Source organism: Dipteris shenzhenensis, chromosome 7, assembly GCF_047967505.1.
Source record: "Dipteris shenzhenensis isolate YYH24624 ecotype China chromosome 7, Dip_SZ_1.0, whole genome shotgun sequence".
NCBI lineage: Eukaryota > Viridiplantae > Streptophyta > Polypodiopsida > Gleicheniales > Dipteridaceae > Dipteris > Dipteris shenzhenensis.
In genome coordinates, this window is record NC_141602.1 from 2,334,236 (window position 1) to 2,356,495 (window position 22,260).

Genomic DNA, 22,260 nt, shown 5'->3' on the forward strand with positions numbered 1-22,260 from the left:
GGAAATGGAGAAATGCATACAAGAGAGTCAATGCATGTAATGCAACTCCATAATGAAAATGATCTTCTATAAGAACATCCCACTGTGAATGCCTGTGTGGTGCACAATTCTCCCCTCTAAAGGGAAGGTTTATAGTCTCCAAAAGGAATATGTACTTTCACTCTTCTACTTCACATCCTCATACTAATCAAGCAACAACAATTGGCTGGAATAATAATTCTCTCCGTACTTTCACATAATCTTGTAGTAGCTATTGGGCTTCATGCTAAAACTTATATAGGAGGCCTTCTCTTCTCAACCAACTTAGCATAGGATAACTAAGAGTACATAAGAAGCAAGAAAAAATTATATCCCCATAACGACTAGCTAATACCATGCCTAATGTAGGCATAAGAGACATCCTACAAATTATCAATCTTCTTATGTCTAATGTAGATATAAGAGGCATCCTACAGATTATCAAACTTCCTTCTAATCAAACATTATAATTATTGAACACAATCTACTCTAATACCAAATTCATTTCTAGCCAATTGTTAGGATGCTTTCCCACCATCAATTGCTTGACGATGTACTCAAATAACTCACCTCTGAATATACTCACTTAAATATTTGTCTTCCGAATTGCAAGAGATGGTCGAAGTAGCCCTATTTTGAGTATGACTAATGATTTTGAACCCTCAAGCATTAAGGGCAAAGAGGTTAGGATGATTGCATATGTATTTAAGTAATGGTGGTCTATCATGCTATAATTTTCTGCCATACAAAAAAGTGTATCAATTTCTTCATATATACCACGGTTGAGATATCAAGGATTGCATATGAGATTTAAAATAAATAAATGAATGAATAAATAAATCAATAAGTAAATATATATACACATACACTCTCTAAATCCCTTGCAATAAAACAAAACTTTTGATCTATGCATATTTTTGCCTTTTTGGCACCATAAATGAGCTAAGAGGACCCAAAACCTTAGAAATGGCTATAAACATAAGTACCTTTCGGTGATTTTTGAAAACCCCCTCTAGAGAATTCTCCAAGGAGGGTTTTGAAGAATCATTGAAAGGTATCCATGTTTACAATAATCCCTAGGGTTTTTGAGCCTTTTGAGCTCATTTCTAGTGCCAAAAAGGCCAAATTACGCATAGGTAAAAGGTTTTGTTTGAATTGAAAGGGATCTAGAGTAAGAAAGAGATTTATTTTAGTGGAATATGATTTGATGGATAGTGCCAAGTCCATAGAGCCTTGTGTCTTGGACCAAAATGGGCCCAAGAGGATCGTAAAAGAAGAGGGAGTGCTATAAAGAGATTAGGGTTGGCCCTCCCTTCAACAGGTGACTTGTATAAAAGGCCAAATGGTTGACTTTGGTCTTCATTGTTGTATGCACAAGTTTGGAATACAAGTTCCCTCTTCTCTTTCAAGAGTGTCTTTGGGTGTTCTCTTGTTTCCTTTGTAGTGCCTTTTTGTTTGCCACTCCATCCCCCTTCACTCTTCTCTTCCCTTCTCTGTCTCCCTCCCTTCTCCACTCTCTTCTCCCTTATCCCCCTTCCCTCTTTCTCTCATGAAAACACATTGCAACAATCCGGGAGCTGCTTGAGTGACACATGCAGATGGCTCGTGCTTTGCATTGGTCTCACAAGGAGTAGCTTGGAGTGGAGGCTCCATCAGGATCCCCACAACACGCTCACCATTGCGACTACATAGATTTGCACAAGTCATTGAAGCCATCTATAAGGTTTTTGTTTTCAAATGGGCCAATCTAGAGGCTTCTAGAAATTGGCTAGACAAATATATAGAGCTTCAACTTTGATGAATTTGCCCAAAAATTAACATAACTTACTCATATGAGCTATCAATTTACTCCTCCAAGTACTCAAATCGATTGGAAACACAAGTCATTGGAGCCATTTTTTAAGGTTAGATTTTTGAAATTATAAAAAACCTGTATGAAAAGGACAAAAGCTTGCACAAAGGATTATTAATCTTGGAAAATGTTGTAAAGGATTCCAAAAATGATTGTTTAGTTGAAAAAGGATAGACGTCCTATACAAAAGATTAAAAATGTATATATCATTCAAGGAAGTCAAAGCACAAGGTGCCTATGTTGTAGAACACCTCTCTATATATGCTAAGCCCTTGATGGATGTCACTAGGATATCCATACAAAATAACACAACTTAAGTCCTAGCCCTTCACTCTCCATTAGGTACGAGTCTATGATCTTTAGGTTTTGAGGGAAATGCACCTCATGACATAGGCTATACACAATGTATTCTGGTGGAGATACGAAGTGAACATTAAATTACCCTTCTTGAAACCATCTAAAGAAGCAAAGACATGCTGCTCCCTAACATACATCCTATATTCATGTCAAGGAGGCCATCAAGAACCCAAAATATTGAGATCAAGCAAATAACTAAGAATACAATCATCATAGATCACAATGCTGATTAACATCCATGTCCCCATTTAATGAGACATCCATGGAAATGATGTGCCTTGCATACTAGGGAAGCACAATAGACTCCAAAAAATCCTTAGACGTTGCTGTCTATACACCGCCAGGTTATAGACATTCAAGATGCCTATCCTAGAGTCCTCCCTCCATGATCCCATACAAACTACCTTGCGTGCAATCAGCTTGCCTTATGCGAATACATTCGCAGAGACTGCCTGAGAAATTGAGATGCAAACTCATGCACTCTTGCTTATTATCGTCTGTGCCTATTCTTGGCAGAAGATGGTGATATTGACTAATATTTACTACCTGAAAATTATTCTCTTGTATCAGAAGGAAGTCCACTGATATCCCAACCACTACCCTCTGAAGGTCCTAACAAAGGACTAAGTGCTATGGCTGTTGCTAATGTGCACGATCGTGGAGTCCATGCACATTCCAACTCACTAGTGTCAAGCTCATGAGGAAGAAGCTTGGGGAAACTTGTGAAAACAAGCCTACATAAGGGTAGAGCTAGAGCCTCAAAATATTTGAAAATTGAGAGGCCATCCTTTATCTTTTACCGAATCATAGTCCCCCCTTAAGCCTCCTCATCTTCCCTAATCCTCCTCCATGCCTTGAGCTTCACACACTTAAGACAAAATGCAATGAATGCAACTTGGATCCAACCTATGAAACGAATGGTATCCATACTAAGTAATATGAGAAAGTATCTTAGTATCCAAGATATGTGACAAACGTGACCAATGCTTTGTCTTGCATAATTCAATTACGGGGGTTTTTTTTTTTGCGATCTTTTTTTGAGTTGTGAATGGAAAAGACGTGACAAGGAACACCAAAAATACACATTTGTGAGCTTAAGGGTTTTCTTGCTATCGTTATTTGAGCCTCAAAGTAAGGATTTCGTGTAGTGAACAAAAAAGAAATAAAATTGAGGAACCCACGAAGCTTCTTCTACCGAATTCCATCTTAAACAACTTTCTACAACTCACTGAATTTTTGCTATCCATATGATCAAGGAACGACTAATTAATATGATAGTACGGATAGTTAATGCACATGAGTAAAATGTATAATAATACAACCAATAAATCATTGATCACCTTATAAACATTATAGACACCAATTATGGATCGCCTTCATGTCACCATGAGTAAGAATAAACTTGCGTGATGGAGCCCCTAGAGCTCAACTAGGAATTGTGTTGGTCTAGGGCTCCTTTTTTAATCTTTGTTTAGGATAATATTCCCCTTCACGTGAAGCTAACAATGATGCCCTTTTAATATCATTGATTATGACTTTGTTGAAATTATTGATTATTAATAACTACTAAGTATATATGTTCAAACTATTAATATACAATTATGGTTGGAAAAATATTATGTCCATGTGTAGCATGACAAGTTCAAGCTCTTATGAAACAAAACTTTTTAAATATGTAGAATTTTGAAACTATAACATGAGAAATGGATTTGTACATATCACACTGATCATTTTGACTACAAATATGAACATATTTGGAGTCATATTAATGAAGTTATGACCAAAATAAGATTGGTTGTCCAAGCCTCCCAAGCCCACCTAGGGGCTACGCTAGCGCAACTTCTCAAGTGCTTAAGGCCTTGGACAATGAGTCTTATTTATGCCATAACTTAGTCAATAAGACTCCAAACATGGTCATGTTTTTAGTCAAAACAATCAATGTGGTATGAACAAAGCCATTGCTTGTGTTACGGTGTCGAAATTATACATAATTAAAAAGCTTTGGTTTAATTTTTCTATTGCACACTTATAATTGGCAGTTTTTAACTATGAATTAGGAGGCCTTGTTTGGATAAAGGTTAGCTTCTTGTCCATAGAAACCTCAAAGAGTATCTTTATAATTGTCTTGTGAAATGGTTTGGAGAACCCAAAGAGCTAGGTGGGCTAGGACACCTTATTGGCATAAACGCTTTCATCGGCCTTAAGAGACCCTACATCCTTGCCAACTAACCTTACTTTTAAAGTGATCATGGATCAAGGGTTGTGCTATAAGTGTTGCTCAACATATGTGAGTCTAATATCATATGAAGTCCCCCAAAGTTGTGTTATATAATGTTCGAAAAAATGACCAAAAAAATGAAGTCCCCCGAGCTCAACCCAAGAAAAGCTCGCAAAAAAATAAAAAAGCTCGCAATCAAAGCTCGCAAAAAACAAACACCCTTCAGTTACTAATATTCAATTACATACAACGATCCATTGTGAGAGTTATCTTTACATGGTTGATCGATTACACTTTTTTCCACAATCTTTCTCTTGGTCACGGTCTTCTCTCGCTTTAATAAAGCAAAAACAATAATCTAAATTTATTTTTTCTCTGAAGATATTTTTCTATTAGAGAAATGCACACCATTAACGAGGATAAATTTAACTTCTAGGTGCTTCTAGTTGATCACATCACTAAGCCTTGAAGAATGTTAGCCCAAGTAAAAGATGCTTTCAAATAAACTACATTAATAAGCCTTTCTTATAAGGATTATTCGAGTAGCTGCCCTTCACTTAAAAAGGACAAGTTCTTTCAATTGGGCATAAATTAACATATTGGATGGATGTGAAGCCAATATAATCCACCTCGTTTTATATGAGAAGAGAAGACACTACCTCTACCCACAAAATGAGGTTGATTGTACTAGCTTTATAACACTGCAACATCAATCTGACTATTGTTGCCTCCACTCAACTTGCTTCCGCTTCTCTCTCTCTCTCTCTCTTTGTCCCTCTCTAACCATGTGAATTTATAAGTAACAATGATGTAATATCAAAGATATATAACCCTTAGGATTCCTTATGGGATTTACTGATCTATTGGGAGAATAAAGCTAGCATGGTATGTTATGGTATTATTCTATTATCGAACAAACTCAAAAGGCTAAGTCATGGTATTCCTTTACCAAGATTTCAACCATAAGCTTTAAATTAAGGTTCTTATGCCAACTGTTCCATAGATAAATACTCAATGCTCATCATGCCTTTATTGTCCTTCAGGCTTTGCAAATCCTCGTTATTGATGGAAGCTCCATGTTTAGTACCATCCAGACTTATTATGATAAGGACGAGACAATATTTGTGATGACGATCTAGAAATCATGTTCTCTCTATGTAAAAGCTAACAATGCATTACTAACATGAAGGACCAAGCATTAATACTACCTATTTTTTTCATCTGTAGGCTTCACCAAATCATTCAATAACAACGAAATAGACTAATAAACTTGTTTACTTTTTTAATATATTCATCTTGACTTGGATGAGCTAGTAACCACTAAATATGCTAGATTTTTTGGGAGTAAATTTGTGTATGCACATACATGTGTATGAGAGAATTGTCGGCTAAAATAGATTTCTTTATGATATATCATGGATATCTATGACTGCTTAATTCACCTACAATTGAAAAACCTTTGAAATTGTAATTGATATTCACAAGCAATACATAGCAAGGCCGTCTTTTTTACCTATTCAACATGATTGCACAAATTGAAGGTGATCTAATTATAAGAAAATAATACGTCTGTGCTCAATAGATAACAGGATCTTATACGCAAGAGAGAAAACAAGATAGTATGGAGAATCAAAAATTTGATTACTGTAGAACTGATACAATAGATGGCGCTACCTCCCAACCATGCGCTCTTGTGAAAGAAGCTTCGATGGCGTGATGGAAACAGTAGAAGACGGAGGCTGGATGCTAAGGAATCAGGGTTGCTGTAGCCAGTGATGAAATGGGCTTCACGGGCTTGCTCTTATATAGCCACCAGTTGTAGTCAGTTAGGCTCAATTGGGTGACCGACCCAGTCCGCCTAAAATGATCGACTGGGGATCGGTCCCAAAATAGACCACTGACCATACGATAGAACATATGCGCAAAACAGAGCAACTAACCTACGGTATCCGTTCGGCCCAGAGCCATCCGAGATCATATGAGGCTCTAAACGAGTCCCACAACCCAAGAGTGGATTGCCCCGAAAAATGCTCCGTCTACCCTCAGTGCGATTAATCAAGGGATGCCTTCCCACACTTGCATGTAGCCTAGTAAGCGGTATGCCAACTCTATCTGAAGCCATCCAGCCATCAGGCCACACATGGCCCCCATCTGGTGTCCAAACTAAGACCTACCGGATAATCGAGCTACTCAAATGTCTTCTCATATGGGGGGCTTACAAGTAGAGTTAGCGGGTTCCTACGTAATTACACGAGAGTGGAGCATTGATATCTAACACCTCCCCTCAATGTCCACCCACAAGTGAACTTACTTTTTCGGTCCAATGTCAAGTCGATGAAGATGCCTCTCGAGCAAGTCTCTTCCAAGAGCCTTCATGAAGTTGTCCGCAGCATTCTCTGTAGTCGGACAATACACCAAGTCGACCTCTCCATCCATTATGAGCTCGCGTACAAAGTGATATTGAATTTCAATGTATTTTGTGCGAGCGTGGAGCACCAGGTTCTTTCAATCGCCATGTAACTCTGATTGTCACATGATAACTACGTAGGCTTGTTCTGCACTGCACCCATGTCCCCCAAAAATCCTCCTCAACCACACTGTCTCGCAAGAAGAAAAGCATGCAGATTTGTACTCGACGTCGGTAGAAGAAAGAGCAACTGTGGGTTGCTTCTTGCTGACCCATGACAACTTCAGATACAAGTGAGAAACAGTACCCTGTCACTGATCTCCTACTGTTCACGTCTCCTGCCCAATCCGAGTCACAGAATCCGGTCAAGATGTTATCCTTGGTATAAGTGATGCTATAATCAAGTGTGCCTTTGATGTATTTCAACACCCGCATTTATGCCCTCCAATGGTTCTCCCGGGGCTTATTGAAAAACTTGCTTAGTACACCAGTCGCAAAACTGATGTCTGACCGTGTGTTACACAGGTAAATCAAGCTGTCCACAAGCCTTCTGTACTTCACTTCGTCCACCAGTGGTGATGAATCCTCGTTTGAGAGCTTCGCATCAACCTCCATAGGGATACCAACTGTCTTGCACTCAGCTATGCCAAATACCTTCAGTATCTCTCCAACATACTTCAGCTGTGAAATGAAGATCTGTTTCGGCTCCTTCCAAACTTCAATCCCCAAACAAAAATGCATCAGTCCGAGGTCTGTCATTTCAAACTCTCTTCCTAGAAAATGCTTCGTCTGCGAGATCTTCTCTTCATGGTTCCCTGTTATGACAAGGTCGTCCACATAAAGGACCATGATCATACACATGCCTCCTCTGAAGATATGCAAATTTGCATCAGATGGGCTTCTCCTGAACCCGTTTTATAGAAAGTAGACATCAATTCGCTGGTGCCATGCTGGTGGGATCTGTTTCAACTCGTAAAGTACCTTCTTCAGTTTGCAGACTTTACCTTCTAAACCGCGGATCTCAAAACCTGGTGGTTGTTCCACGTATATCTCCTCCTTGAGATCTCCATTCAGAAAGACAGATTTCACATCCATCTGAAACACGAGCCAACTTCCCTGGGCAGCTAAAGTCAAAACACTGCGAATTGTGGTTAGTCGAGCTGTGGGAGCAAAAGTATCTTGATAATCAAAACCATGTACCTGTGCAAATCCTTTTGTCACGAGCCGAGCCTTGTACTTATCCAACATGCCATCGGAGTTGTACTCGGTCTTGTACACCCACTTGGTTCCGATTACCTTACGTTTTGGTGGTCGATCCACAAGGCCCCAAGTGTTGTTCTTCATTATGGAGCCATACTCCGACTGCATAGCCTCCGTCCACCTATCATTGCCATGTGTCTCTTCAAGACTTGGATTCATCAGCACGGATCACTTCTGTCATCAAAGCATAGTTGACCAAGTGTTCATGCGCCCTTCTTTGCTTCTCTAATCTCTTGGACCGACGGTGTTCGGATGGTTCCTCCTCAATGGCTGGAGGTTCTCTGCCGTTTAAATGCTGCTTTATCCACTTCGAGAATGACTGTTGCCATTGTGGTTCTGCAGGCTCTTCTTCATCTTCTTTGTCTTGAATCCTCCGAACCACCGTTGGGGGAGTTCGGTCTACTATTGGTGACGGTACTGAATGGATATCCTGATCCTAGTTGTCTGGAAAGGAAGCATCCTCCTCCAATTGATGCGGCTGTTCTGAGAAGACCACATCGCGACTTACAATTACCTTCTTGATAACATGGTTATAGAGACGGTAACCTTTCGCCTCTTCACTGTAGCACAAGAAAATACACTTCCGGCTCTTCGGTTCCCATTTGATCATGGTAGCATCAGGGACAGCACAAAACAGTCACATCCAAAAACTCTGAAATAGCAGCCGAAGATTTCTTACCAGAAAAGGCAGTGGAGTCATCCCGTTCACAGCCTTCGTCTAGCTGCGATTGAGAATGTAAACTACAATATTACATGCTTCAGCCTAGAAAGTCTTTGGCAAATCTTTCCCTTTCATCATACTCCGGTCCATTTCGCAGATGACGTGCATCTTGCGTTCTGCTATTTCATTTTGTTGTGATGTATGTGGCGGCGATTTCTGCCTCTTGATCTCGTGACTTTTATAGTAACTTTCGAATTCAGTCGATGTGAACTCTCCACCTCTATCTGATCTCAGCTTCTTCACCTTCCTCCTCGATTCTTTCTCGACTATTACATGTCTTTCCTTGAACCTACTGAAAGCCTCGTCTTTCGTCTTTAGAAAGTATATCCATATCCTTTTACTGTAGTCATCGATCAGTGTCATGAAGTAGTAGGAACCACCCAAAGCTTCCGTCTCCATCTTTCCGCAGAGGTCCGTGTGAACGAGCTCTAGAGGAGCCTTTGCTCTGCTGGCCTCTTTGATGTTGCTTTCCCATCATGCAAGCTTCACATACATCGAGTAGATCTGAAATTTCTGATAATTATGCAATCATTCCACTTTTATGCATTTCCTTCAAAGAACTAAGGTTTAGATGACCAAACCTCTCGTGCCACAACTTAGTGTTCTTCACATCCGCTCGAGCACTGAAAGCTGAGAGTTCGTAAACGTTGTTACGCCATGTATCTTTACCAACGACCTTCCCTTGAAGATCCAAAATCTGTGCACCATTCTTATCGAATTGAACTTTGAGGTCCCAATTCGTGATCGCGAAAACGGACAAGTTTCTCTTTATATCTGACACATAAAGAACATCGGACAACTGTTTTACAACTCCATCTGACTTGAGAGCAATCGTACCTTTTCCTTTTGCTGGGCATTTTACATCATTACTGACTGCTACCAGGATGTCATTCCCTACCGATTGTAGAGAGATATCAATCCTTCCGATTGGTCATGTGACGTGATGCACCACTGTCAATGATCCAAGATTCATCCGCAGCTACATGAACTACCTCCGTGCAAATCTTCTCAATTGTAACGAACAGCTCTATTGGTACTACCTGCGCGCTGTTGTTGGACTCTTTTTTTACTTCGTTCTCATTTGCAATCTTCTTTGGCTACTCATTCTACTTGTGCCCTGCCTTGTTGCAATAGAAGCACTTGATCTTCTTTCTCTTTATATCAGAAGAAGATGGGTTACCAAAGTCCTTACCCTTACCTTTCTTTGATCCGATCCAGAAAGTCGAATCTTCTCCAGTCCTCGTCTTTTGCCACATCTCCTCCAAAAGCATCACGCTGAAATCCTCAAAGTTAAGGGAGGAATTTCTGTTCTGCATATTCAACGCTGTAACAAGACCGTCGTACTTTGATGGGAGAATTCATATGCATCTTCGTGCTACATTCTCGTTGGTGATGGTGATGCCAATCGCAATCTGATCGCGTAGATTCTTCACCCTGATGATGAACTTCTCTGTCACTTCAAACTCAGAGAACTTCTCGTTTGCAAGTTATCTCCAGATGCTGAATCCGCGTTTGATTCGTGATCTCGTACTGATTTTTCAAGACCGTCCATGTCTCCTCCGCTGTGCTAACATGTTGAATTAACGCTATGACAGAATCACTAACACTACAGTCAATAGAACATAGCGCTTCTGCATTTCTTGTCCACGCGAGAATCTCATCCGCAGTTGGTACTATCTGCTGTCCTGCATTGGCTGGATCCAATCTCGCAACCGACCTCATGTCCATCCCAGTAGCAGTGTCCCAAAACTCATATGCGCTTAGGATGATCTTCATCTTGAACTTCCAGAGTAGATAGTTAGAGACATCCAGCTTTTCGCTTTCATCGAACGGTGAGATTCGCAGTCTTACAGACTGGGCCATCTCTCACAATCTGCTCGCAAACAGAAACATACTACCAAATCTTCTTACTAAAGTCTAGGCTCTGATACCATGTAAGAAAATAATACAACGCCTGTGCTCAACAGATAACTGGATCTCGTACGCAAGAGAGAAAACAAGATAGTATGGAGAATCAAAAATTTGATTACTGCAGAACTAATACAATAGATGGCGCTGCCTCCCAACCATGCGCTCCTATGAAAGAAGCTTCGATGGTGTGCTAAAAACAGTAGAAGACGGAGACTGGATGCTAAGGAATAAGGATGGTTGTAGCCAGTGATGAAATGAGCTTCACGGGCTTGCTCTTATATAACCACCAATCGTAGTCGATTAGGCTCAATTGGGTGACCGACCCAGTCCGCCCAAAACGATCCACTGAGAATCAGTCCCAAAATAGGCCACCGACCATACGATAGAACCGTTGCGCAAAACAGAGCAACTAACCTACGATCTCCGTTTGGTCCAAAGCCATTCGAGATCATCTGAGGCTCTAAATGGACCCGCAACTCGAGTGAGCTCTCCCGAAAAATGCTTCGTCTATCCTCAGTGCAGTCGGTCAAGGGATCCCTTCCCGCGCTTGCATGTAGCCTAGTTGGCGATGTGCCAACTCTATCTGAAGCCGTCCAACCATCAGGCCACACATGGCTCCCATATGGTGTCTAAACCAGGACCTACCGGATAACCGAGCTACTCAAATGCCTTCTCCTCATATGGGGAGCTTACAAGTAGAGTTAGCTGGTTCCCGCGTAATTACACGAGAGTGGAACATTGATATCTAACACTAATTACCTTTAAGAGATTCAAATAATATAGTTATGAAAATGATTTAATAATATCAATTTCCTTCAATACAGGATGCAAATGGAAACTTGCTACTACTAAGACTTAATGTAAATAGTAGGAAACCACTAGGCTTCTAATTAATGTTCTCTCAATTTTACAATTAGTTTCCTTTTTTCCGATCAAAGGAGGCTATAAGGGGAGGTTTTGAATTATTCGCACAAAATTGAAAAGGTAGATGATGAGTAGAAAAACCACTTGTTAGTTTTGCTAGTGAATGCATGCATGACATGGGCCTTGCATAGGAAAAGTGAGACAATTTTGCCGCTTGCTGAAAGATGATCGAATACACTACATCTCAGTTTTGAAATGAATATGCATGTGAATTTGCCCACACATAACTGTAAAATACCCAATTTTAGAGAGCCCTAAAAGCATTGTTTTGGTCTTCTGAAGAGATCCTTTCATAAGAACTCGGTGCTTAGAACAAAACAATATCAACCGACATCTCTATTTTTGTTCACAAAGTATCCTATTGTTCATTGTTAAAAACTGAAGGTTATTAAGCTGTGCTTCTCTGCATCCTTAGAACCTAGAACAACAACCTAGTCAAACTAAATTCTAAATAGGCATTCAAGCACAAATTTCCAATTATTAATAAGCTGAAGTGCATTCTACTCCAGGCTGTCAATTGACATCCCGATCTGATGTTCATCTTTATTGCATGAATTATATGTAACATTTAGAAATTACATGAGATGTGTTGTCAACATCTCATCCTTGTTGCATGCCCTGATTGAAATAGGAAATGGGCAGAAAAGACCTGCTGAAACAGAATACACAATGCCTCTCAGCTAACCAAGAAGCCATGAAAAAAGCAAATTTGCTCCTTACAATGCTTCATAAAAATTACACCCTTAACACCTCTCAAGGGCACAGACCCATAATATGCGCATACTTGTTGGATGAGCTCACTACTACGATTTTTTATGCCCAACAAGTCCATGTACATTTCAAAGCATGGCCTTTACAATCAAGGATTTCATTCCACCTGTTAATCTTGCCTTGAAAGCCACCTCAAACTGGTTTAAAGCTTCTGCCTCATCAGAAGGATGATACATTGCAACCCTAGGGCAGCCTTCAAGCCATAAATGACGAGTGGTAAAGAGGAGCAACTGCTCCAAGATTATCAATTCATTCAGAAACAGGCTGTAAGAACTGGAAAGCTACATTCTCCTTAAGCAAAGGTGGAGGTTCAATTTCTGCCAAATCCACATCAGGTATTGACTTTGAAATATCCTCCACAGAGAAGGGTATACTGGCACATCAGGTCCGATAATCAACTTCAATAAAGAACACAGTTTTCTACAAGTAGCCCTCTAGACAACAAAAAGATGTCAAGGCCTTCATAACATTGAGATGCAAAAAAATAAAAATCATATTATCAAACACCAGCATACCTGGAATCGTCATCCAGCAAGAAGGAACTGCTCAAAGGACTGTGAGATTCTTCTGTCATAAGCTTTCTCATGCTGGCGATGACCTGCACAAAGAAGTACAAACCATAAAGAATCACATGTACCTATCAAATACAGCAGATAGTGATTTGTACAATACCTCCTGCTTAATTTTCTTAAAAAATGATTAGCTTTCTCATGCTAAGAGTGATAAAATGTCATAGAAAATTATTGAGCATCATTAACTTTATCTTGCAATCTGTAACAAACCAGGTATAAGACATCTATCGCAGGATATTTTATCCTCCCAGGTCATGGGATGGCACAGGGAGGGAATGAAGTGGATCGAATCATGGGGTATAACAGCTACTGACATACCAGAAGATGCATGTGAAATCAGGGAGATAGTGATGCAGAAAATGCTACAGAGACTACGGCAAAACCCGGGTGAAGTCTCTAAGCATGCATCTGCACCCAAGATACATACAAACACAAGCACTAGTGCAAAGTATCTCCACCCACGGAGGTATGTGGCATCACTATGGTGGTCCTCTTTATACTGTATGAGGAGCGAAGTCCACCGAGCAGCTGAGAATGAAAAAGAGTCCTGGCAAAAGAGAGGCTTCCGTCGTGCTTGGTGCTGTGGCCGCATGGAACCCGTGAGAAGCTTATGTCGGCCAATCTACGTGGTCTGTTGTGGTTCTAGCTCGGACATGTGCCACTGCCCTTGGTTTGACAAACATGGAGGAAAGATCCCCAAGCCTAATCTGCCCATTGACATGCTGATGGGTCTTCCCTAAGGGTTGACTACGCCGTGTCCTTGGGGATTGTGAAATCTTAGTGATCACACTCTAGATGGAGTCTAGTTGAGCACCCTGATCTCATTCTTGTACCTTGAGCAACTGATCTCTGTATCGTACAGCCTCATGAATGAAGGTCACCAACCATCCCTAATCCAAGTGAACCAAGAGGCTAGAAAGGGGTCTGAATCCATCTCTGAAAAGACAGTGGCAATGATCTCGCATTGCAGATTGGGACTTAGAAACCGAAGCCTGGTACAATGATGGCTCTTTGGTGAGCTGTGAAAACATCTCGTATCTGCGCCAGTCGATCTGTCTTGCGCTGTGGCAGGGGACATGGTCTCGTTGATGTCTAAACTCTCTAGGCTATGTCTAACCCCCTTAAGTTGTGATAGGCCGGACCTCAATAAAGTGTGCTCTGGGCACTCTCTGTCTCGCGCGTGGTCTCTACGTCCCTCTCTCGGTGGCACCTGTCGGCTCTCTCAATTGATCCAAGTTGCCCTCATGTCAACTTGTTCCTCTATTCCACCGTGTCCTGGAGCTGACTCAAATGTTTAGAAGTCTGTGATGCAACACCATGCTCGCTCAACCTCTATGTCCTGTGATCTAGCCGCCTCTCTAATCTGTCGTAGTAGTGCCTCCCTGTGCCAACAAATCTCCATCAAATAGAGCCCAAAGCAAACCTAGTCATTGAAATGGATCAGTGATAGTGAGCCGAAGCCACTCCCCTTCAGGTAAAGACAGTGTTAGCGCCCCCCGATCTCATAGTAGGTTGGGCAAGTACAAAGAAAATACTCCTCCACCTCAACTGCCCCCATCATGCATAGCATGCAAATCCTCTGCTCTCTAGGTATACATGCAGCTCTCCCTGCCTTGATCCTGAACTGATGGGACGAAACCCGCATCTGTCCAATGGCAATCCTCAGTGCATGTGAGACACCTCTATCCTCGAGGTACTGGGGTGGTCTGATGATGAATCCATCCTTCGATACTCTCAAGAAGTGATCGCGGTAGAACTGGATCTTGATGGGGAGCTCCTGGTCCCCTCTCCAAGTCTGAGATGTATGGAGCTGGAGCAGATGTAACCGTATGATACGGTTGATCTTATCTCGTGGGATCAATTCAAGAGGCGCATCCATGCTGTATTGAAATGGGGGGAGTCTATCCATCTAGATACCGTGCTTGGCAAGCATAGTTACCAGCCGAAACGAAAACGGAAGAAACGGAGTTTTCGGGCCCCGCCAAAACGGAAACGAAAGAAACGGCAATATGATACAATTTATGTATAAAATTTTATTTTTTATGCATAATATAATTATCAATAGAGTGCAAATCATACATAATACAATTATCTATACTTGAAGCTTCAGCCTTCAAGCATCAATGCATCATTCATGCCTCTATGATTCTAAATTCTTGAATGATGTTTCAATAATCTGAAATCAACATGTATCCTGAGTCATGACTAACAAGTTTGGCATTACAAGAATCTGAAATTTAGAAGTTTGAAGTACTTTAAACGTAGCACACAAGTTGAAACTTGAAACTTGAAACTTGAAAGTATCCAATGTCCAGACTCCATAGATGATCATGATTCATGATGCACAAATTTCATGATCGTGACTCATGAGTCATGCAAGACTCAAAATAAAAGCACCCATGGATGATATTAAAAAAAGCAGCAGGACTACTGAGCATCTGCATCATCCATGGACTCCTCGTCATTGTCATCCTCTGCGTCCTCAGATAAGCTTGAGGCATCTGTGTCACTGTCTGAAGAAAAATCATCAACATCAGGATCAGGACCATCGGGTGCAACTGAAGTACTAGCACCATCTCTAGATGGTTGAGTGTATGATTGTGTGTGGTGTGCTGGTGCTGACAGCTCCTCATACAACATGGTGTATATGTCCAACTCCTCCCGTGGGATATCTGGTATGGTCTTCATCTTCTCCACGTCCACCTTGTCTACATTCACTTGGCGAGGTTCGGGGCAGCCAACGGCGAACTCAAGGAGAAGGAGGTTGCAATGACAAAACACCAACCGCTCCAATTGAGCCGTGCTCAATCTGTTCCTCTTCTTTGTGTGAAAGAGGGCCCAAGTGCTCCAGTTCCTCTCACAAGGACCGGAACTGCAGTCCTGTGAGAGAACACGTATAGCAAGGCGTTTCTGCCATAAGCCAATTATGGCAGAGATAAGTATCAGGAACTTGATAACTTTAAACATATTTGTAGTAGATAAAACTTCAAATTACTTAACGACTAAGCTCTAACTAGTGGCGTTGGAACTTGTCTCTTAGACTCTTACCAAAGTAGGAGTACAGTTGCCATATTTCTCCCACCACGAGATAGGTTGCAACTGTGTCTCTCGGAGCCTAGCTGTAGGTCGACCAAAGGAGAGGCTGTGATTGCGGAACAATAGAAGTTCATCCTCCATTCTTCGTTGCATCTCCAAGTCACCACCCGTCCAATTTTGTAGATACTGTTGCATCCCTTCCTCCAACTCGTCATTCTCATATTGCTCTTGACTGCGCCAGAGCGGATGCAATACATGTGCAACCGCATGGATTGGGCGGTGGAACCAATTCCACCACTTATTCCATATAGCACGGATGGACTCAACCCTAAATCATGCCACAAGAAATTAGAATGCATTATGCATGCAAACTTCATAGACTATAGATAATAGTACATACATAATATATATCTGAAAATTCCAGGCTTCATGATAACAAATTGCAATTTAGTAACTGCAATAATTATACATATTACAAAAGTAAAAAGTCTTACTTACCAGGCGATAGGGAAGTGTTTCTATTGAGGGCCTCTCCAATCTTGTCCATAAACTCGTACAAGAGCCCTAATGTGCTTCCCTCCATGTCCGTGATGCGAAGCACCGTGTAGATAGGATTAATTGATTTGATTAATGCCTCCGCCTGATTCCACCAAGACTCATCCATGATCATGCGAAAAGATTTGATAGACTTTGCTTGGCCTCTATCATCCCAATCTCCCCACTCCCGAGACACAACCATGCGCAACAAGCCCTGGCGCACTCGCACAAGCCTCTCCACCACTATGAACATGTAAGCAAACCTTGTGGCTGGAGGTTTCAATAGCTCAAGGTCACTGTAAGCCCGATAGATGCTGAGGACTTTGGGTCTCTTCATGACAAACTTCACGATACTGCGGGCTGTGGAGAAGATGGCATCAATCCAAGGTATCTTCCCTAGGTCCTCGATCAAAAGATCAAGGCAATGTGAGGCACACGTTGTCCACACAATCTTAGGGAACTCATCTTCTAACATGGCACCCATTGACACATAATTGCTGCCATTATCTATCACCACCTGCACCACATGCTCAACACCTATCTCCATAATGGCTGCCCGTAAATGCTCCCAAATATACAACCCTATAATCACTGTACTTGCAGTGGAAGCGTCTATGGCTCTCAAGAACATGGTTCCCTTGCAAGAAGACACTAAAATATTATACACATTTCTCTTGCGTGCATCTAACCATCCATCGCATAAGAGTGTGCATCCATATTTTTTCCAAGTCTCTTTCAAGGGCTTCATTTGGTCTTCCACACATTCCCTCTCTCTTCTTAGCTCTCTTGTCCGCAAGGCCTCATATGTAGGCCCTTCCCATTCATACCCAATGCGGCTTACGGCTCTCATGGCCTTCCTCCATCGTGTAGTCTTCGCTACATGAAAGGGTATTGCACACTGTATGAAGAGCTTTGTGAGCTCACTAGTGGCCTCTTTCACTGCTTGCTTTTGCAAGCGTGCTTGAATGCTAGACCTTTGCAGTGATCCTCTTTTCCCGCACTAGCATCCACACTAATTGATCCATGTGGCAAGGGTATTCTTGAAGCAATAGGACCCGCGCTCAATGTAGTTGATGCCCCTCTACTTCTCTTTGCAGAACCCAATGTGCTGGCATCATCCAATGGCTCAGTGTCAGCAGCCTCTTCTTCATCTTGCAGCCCTTGTCCTCCACTTTTTGCAGCCAAGGCTGCCATACGCACACGCTTCCATTCTGTTAGGCCACCTTTCACTGGAGTAGGCACGAACTCACAAGGTCCTACATCCTTGCTGGGAACACCTGCTAGATGGTCTTTCACCCATGTGACAGACCCCGTTTTGCTTATGCCGCAATAGTTGCATCTCCACTTCTTGGAGCCACCGCCTCCTTTATAAGTATCCAGGAGGGAGACATGGACCCAATAAGCATCTCTCGGCTTTGAGGAGGATGGAGAGGTGAGAAGGAGGATGGAGAGGTCACAAGTGAGAAGGAGGATGGAGAGGTAGAAGGAGGATGGAGAGCTCAGAGGTAAAAGAGGATGGAGAGGTGGAAGGAGCCTAGAGGATCAGAGGTAGAAGTGAAGGAGGATGGAGAGGAGAAGGATGGAGAGGTTACAGGTAAGATTAAAGATAGGATGGAGAGAAGAAGGATGGAGGGATGGAGAGCAGGCTGCCAAGCTGCAGCTTGCAGGATGGAGAAGATGGAGCAAAGGATGAAGAGGATGGAGAGAGAAGGATGGAGGTCCGAGGAAAAAGGGATGGAGAGTCCAAGAGCAAAGGATGGAGGGATGGAGAGAGCTTAGAGAAGGTGGAGAGAGCAGCAAGGATGCACAGGAGGAGTGGAATGGGCGGAAGGCGGCGAAAGATGGAGCCAGGCAGCGAAATGACGACTTTTGGGGTTTAGGGCAAATCAGGTTTTACGAAACGGCGTTTCTTCAAGAAACGCCGTTTCCGTTTGCGGCCACGAAACGGCCGTTTCGTGCAACTATGTTGGCAAGCCATGTGCAGAGACACAGGGGGGAGAGAGAGAGAGAGAGAGAGAGAGAGAGAGAGAGAGAGAGATGTATTAACGTCCGCGGGAGGCCTCGCGGGCCTATGGGACAAAGTGCACACAACAATATAGCCTCAATGGGCTGAAGCAAAGGGCACGCTAGGACCCTTGTTGAGTACTAATCTATACTAGTAAAATCATATTGATCATAATCAATGAAGTACAAATTGAATCGAGTCGGTCACAGAGCTGGAACTCAAAAACCAAAGCCCAGTACAGAGAGAGGGAGAGAAAGAGAGAGAGATGTATTAACGTCTTCGAGAGGCCTCGCGGGCCTATGAGAAAAAGTACACAATCACGAGTGACACATACAAGGCACTATGGGTTCACTAAGACCCTTGCAGAGTACTAAGGAAAACTCAAAGAAAATATGACAATATCAATGAAGACTCGGATACTCAAAAAGCATATCCAAGAGCCATGGTGGCTTTCCTGTGGGATGCAAGGATATGTCGAAGCTGCGTCTATCATGTCGACTCACGTCATGGCAGGTGGGGTGTCGTTTCCAAGACCTTTGCATCTGGCGTGCCATGTCAAGAGTGACCCCTCAACTCTGGCACTCGCCTCTAAGAAAGGATGTGATAGACTCGACCTCCATACTGTGCGGTCTAGCTACACTCTACTCTGCTACTCAATGCCATCTCCTCCCACTAGTCCCATCTGCCCTCATCTCATCTATCTCCTCCTCTTCAACTCCGTTGTGTCATGGGATTGACTCAAGAAGGGGGAGAGAGAGAGAGAGAGAGAGAGAGAGAGAGAGAGAGAGAGAGCAAGTAGCTCTTAAACAAAGGCATATGAGCAACGGGCTTTCGTACAAGCTCACATCCGGAGGAACCATTCCACTCGCGACCACATCTTTACCCTATGGGCCATCATTGAGGAGGCAAGATCGAGATCCCAAAAAGTCTACGCATGCTTTGTAAACTTTCTGACGGCCTTTAACACAGTGTCCTGAGCGCGCACAATTAAAAGACTCCAAGAGATGCAAATCCCACGGCACATGATATGGGGGGTGATGAGTCTATATGAGTCAGTCAAAGGGAGAGTACACGCCCTAGAGGCTTGATAGACTGGATTGAGAGCATGACCAGAGTCAAGCAAGGATGGCCCCTCCCACTGAACCGCTTTGGACTCTACATTGAAGAGATCAGGACTTTCATTGATCGTCTGGAAGGGGAGGGATCCTTGCTCAATGATCTCATGATACAGATACTGCTATACGCAAGAGTCCTTTAGCACAAAGCCTACAAAGACACCTAGAGACTCTAGAGGTGGACGGAGAGAGAGAGACAGAGAGAGAGAAAGAGAGAGAGAGAGAGAGAGAGAGAGACGTCACAGTCAATCTTTGCAAGACCAAGGTTATGATCTTCAACAACTCAAGGGCGGTACTTCATCGACATAGCTTCACTTATTGAGGGGAGCCGGTTGACATCAAACAATCGTAGACCTATTTAGGAGCAGTCTTTGCAGGCCAGTGTTTATGATGGTGCATGCATCAAGAGCTCGACTCACACGAGGGCAAGGCGTTCTGACTCAACTATAGCAACAATGCTTTTAGGCACATTTTCAAAACTCCAAACGAAGGAATGGTTATTTGACACATGTGAGGCCGACAGTTTGCGTTATAGTCCTCTCTTCGATGCACGAGAAAAACAAAGCGCAGTTTTCTAGTGGCCTTACGCAGTGGTTCACATTAACGTAAGTACGATGAACAATTCAATGACCTACGGTGATGATTTGCCTAAATTGGCGTTGCAAGACAATTAGGCTAGCAAGCGCCCTTTTACGGCACTATTAACCCATGTATGTAGCACCCTTTTGGGAGAGCAACGTATCTATGACCGATTGGTGGGGATTCAAGAGGCTAGAGTTGACTATGGGATCCAGGGTGATCAGAGGAAGCCCTTGCTCCCTCATCATATCATACAAATGAAGTTCGCTATAACAACGCTTTAGCTTGATGCCATCTTCCAAGCTGTGACATATCTTCATAGGGTATTGCCTTGTCTGATTAGAGGCTACCGAGGTTGGCAACAAATTCACTAGACGACTAGCCCAAAGTGGGGTTACCACATCCTGGTATGCACGCATATCCAGATGGTTTGACAGTCAAGGCATTCGGATGGACTGCCTTCCCCCCTTTTAAAACGACTTGGATGCCTCGAACCTCCAAACCCGACGACATGAGATCAACCATATCATACGGTTGGATCCACTCTAGCTCTAAACATCGGAAACCTGGGGGTAAAACAAGGGGTTCCCCAGTAAGATCCGGCTCTACCAAGCTCACTTCTCAAAATTAAAGAACGATAGAGCAATTATCAAGCCCTCATATCTGGATAGATGTGTCTCAAATGCATTGAGGATTGCCATCAGACAGATGTGGGTCTCATCACATCAACTAGGGATCGAGTCAAGAAGAGCCATAGAACTAAGGATCGAGGCACGAAGAGCCACAGACACACCTAGAGAGCACCAATATGCAAGTATGCAAGTTATGTACTTGCCTTGGCTACTATCAGATACGAAGATTTTTCAAGAGAGTCAGGGGTTTGGGCAACTCTCCTGTTATGCTCTAGCCGAGATAGCATGACCTCGGAAAGATCGGTGGGCATTTTCTCTTAGATGACCGACTTCTGTAATATTTTATGTGCGTAAATAAAATGATCAAGGGAAGTAACGGCCAAGGTCCTAGGTGAGGGTGTATTGGCATCGACTAGGTGGTTCTGAGTGCTCACGCCTAGGTGCACCTAAATGTGTAAAAATGCCATGGCGCAAATGTTTTAATTGTGCCCCAAGAGAGGGGTAAATGGTGTACCAAGCTAAAGGTCTAAAATGATGACATGTGGCAGGGGGAACCATCTAGGGAACTGCGGGCTTCCGTTGATGGAGCCGCTGAGCCGTTAATGGATTCGCTACAAGAGAGCAGAAGCGGGTACAGCTGCAGGCTTGTAAGCTGTCGCAGGGCAAGGTTCTCGTAGGCAGGTGATAGAAGAGCAGGCTGATTCCGTTGCGTGGGACTACGTCTGAGAGTCATTCAACAATGCCATGATAGCCCATGTGCGGGACATCCAGGAGTCGAGAAGACATATGATCTCGTGAAGCGAGATTTCTTTTGGCCAAAGATGAAAAAGCATATTCATGAATATGTGACACGTTTTTCGTGTCAAGTAAGTAAGGCAGAGCGGGTGAAGCCACCCGGACTTTTACAGCCCTTGGAGATACCACTAAGTAAGTGGGAGAGCATTTCCATGGACTTTATTGTAGGACTGCCTACAACACAAGGTGGATATGATTCTATCCTTGTGGTGGTTGATCGTCTTACCAAGATGGCTCACTTCATTTCAACTAGAGAGTCTGTTAGTGCCTCGCAAGTGGCGGATTTGTTTATTAGACATATATTTCGTCTGCATGGATTACCCAAATCCATAGTGTCAGACAGAGATGTCAAATTTACCGGTCATTTTTTTACTGCGGTATTTGAGACACTAAGGACTGAGTTGGGAGTGAGTAGTGGGGATCATCCAGAAACGGATGGTGAGACAGAAAGAATCAACCAAATTTTAGAGGATATGCTTAGAGCATATGTGTCATTTGAGGCAACATACATGGGACAAGTGGTTGCCATTGTTAGAGTTTGCCTACAATG

General features: G+C 42.8%; 1 protein-coding gene across 2 annotated transcripts in view; it reads right to left on the reverse strand.

Annotated features, from left to right (window-relative positions):
* Positions 1 to 12,349: 12,349 nt before the first annotated feature.
* Positions 12,350 to 22,260, reverse strand: part of LOC147899812 (myosin-11-like) — a 120,377-nt gene continuing 110,466 nt past the window's right edge. For both annotated transcript variants that reach the window (XM_087377032.1, XM_087377031.1), the window contains 2 exons: positions 12,955 to 13,037; positions 12,350 to 12,812 (listed from right to left, as the gene is read on the reverse strand). In XM_087377032.1, the coding sequence (XP_087233158.1) occupies positions 12,689 to 12,812; positions 12,955 to 13,037 (207 nt within the window). In that variant the 3' untranslated portion in view covers positions 12,350 to 12,688. The remainder of the gene's footprint in view (positions 12,813 to 12,954; positions 13,038 to 22,260) is intronic.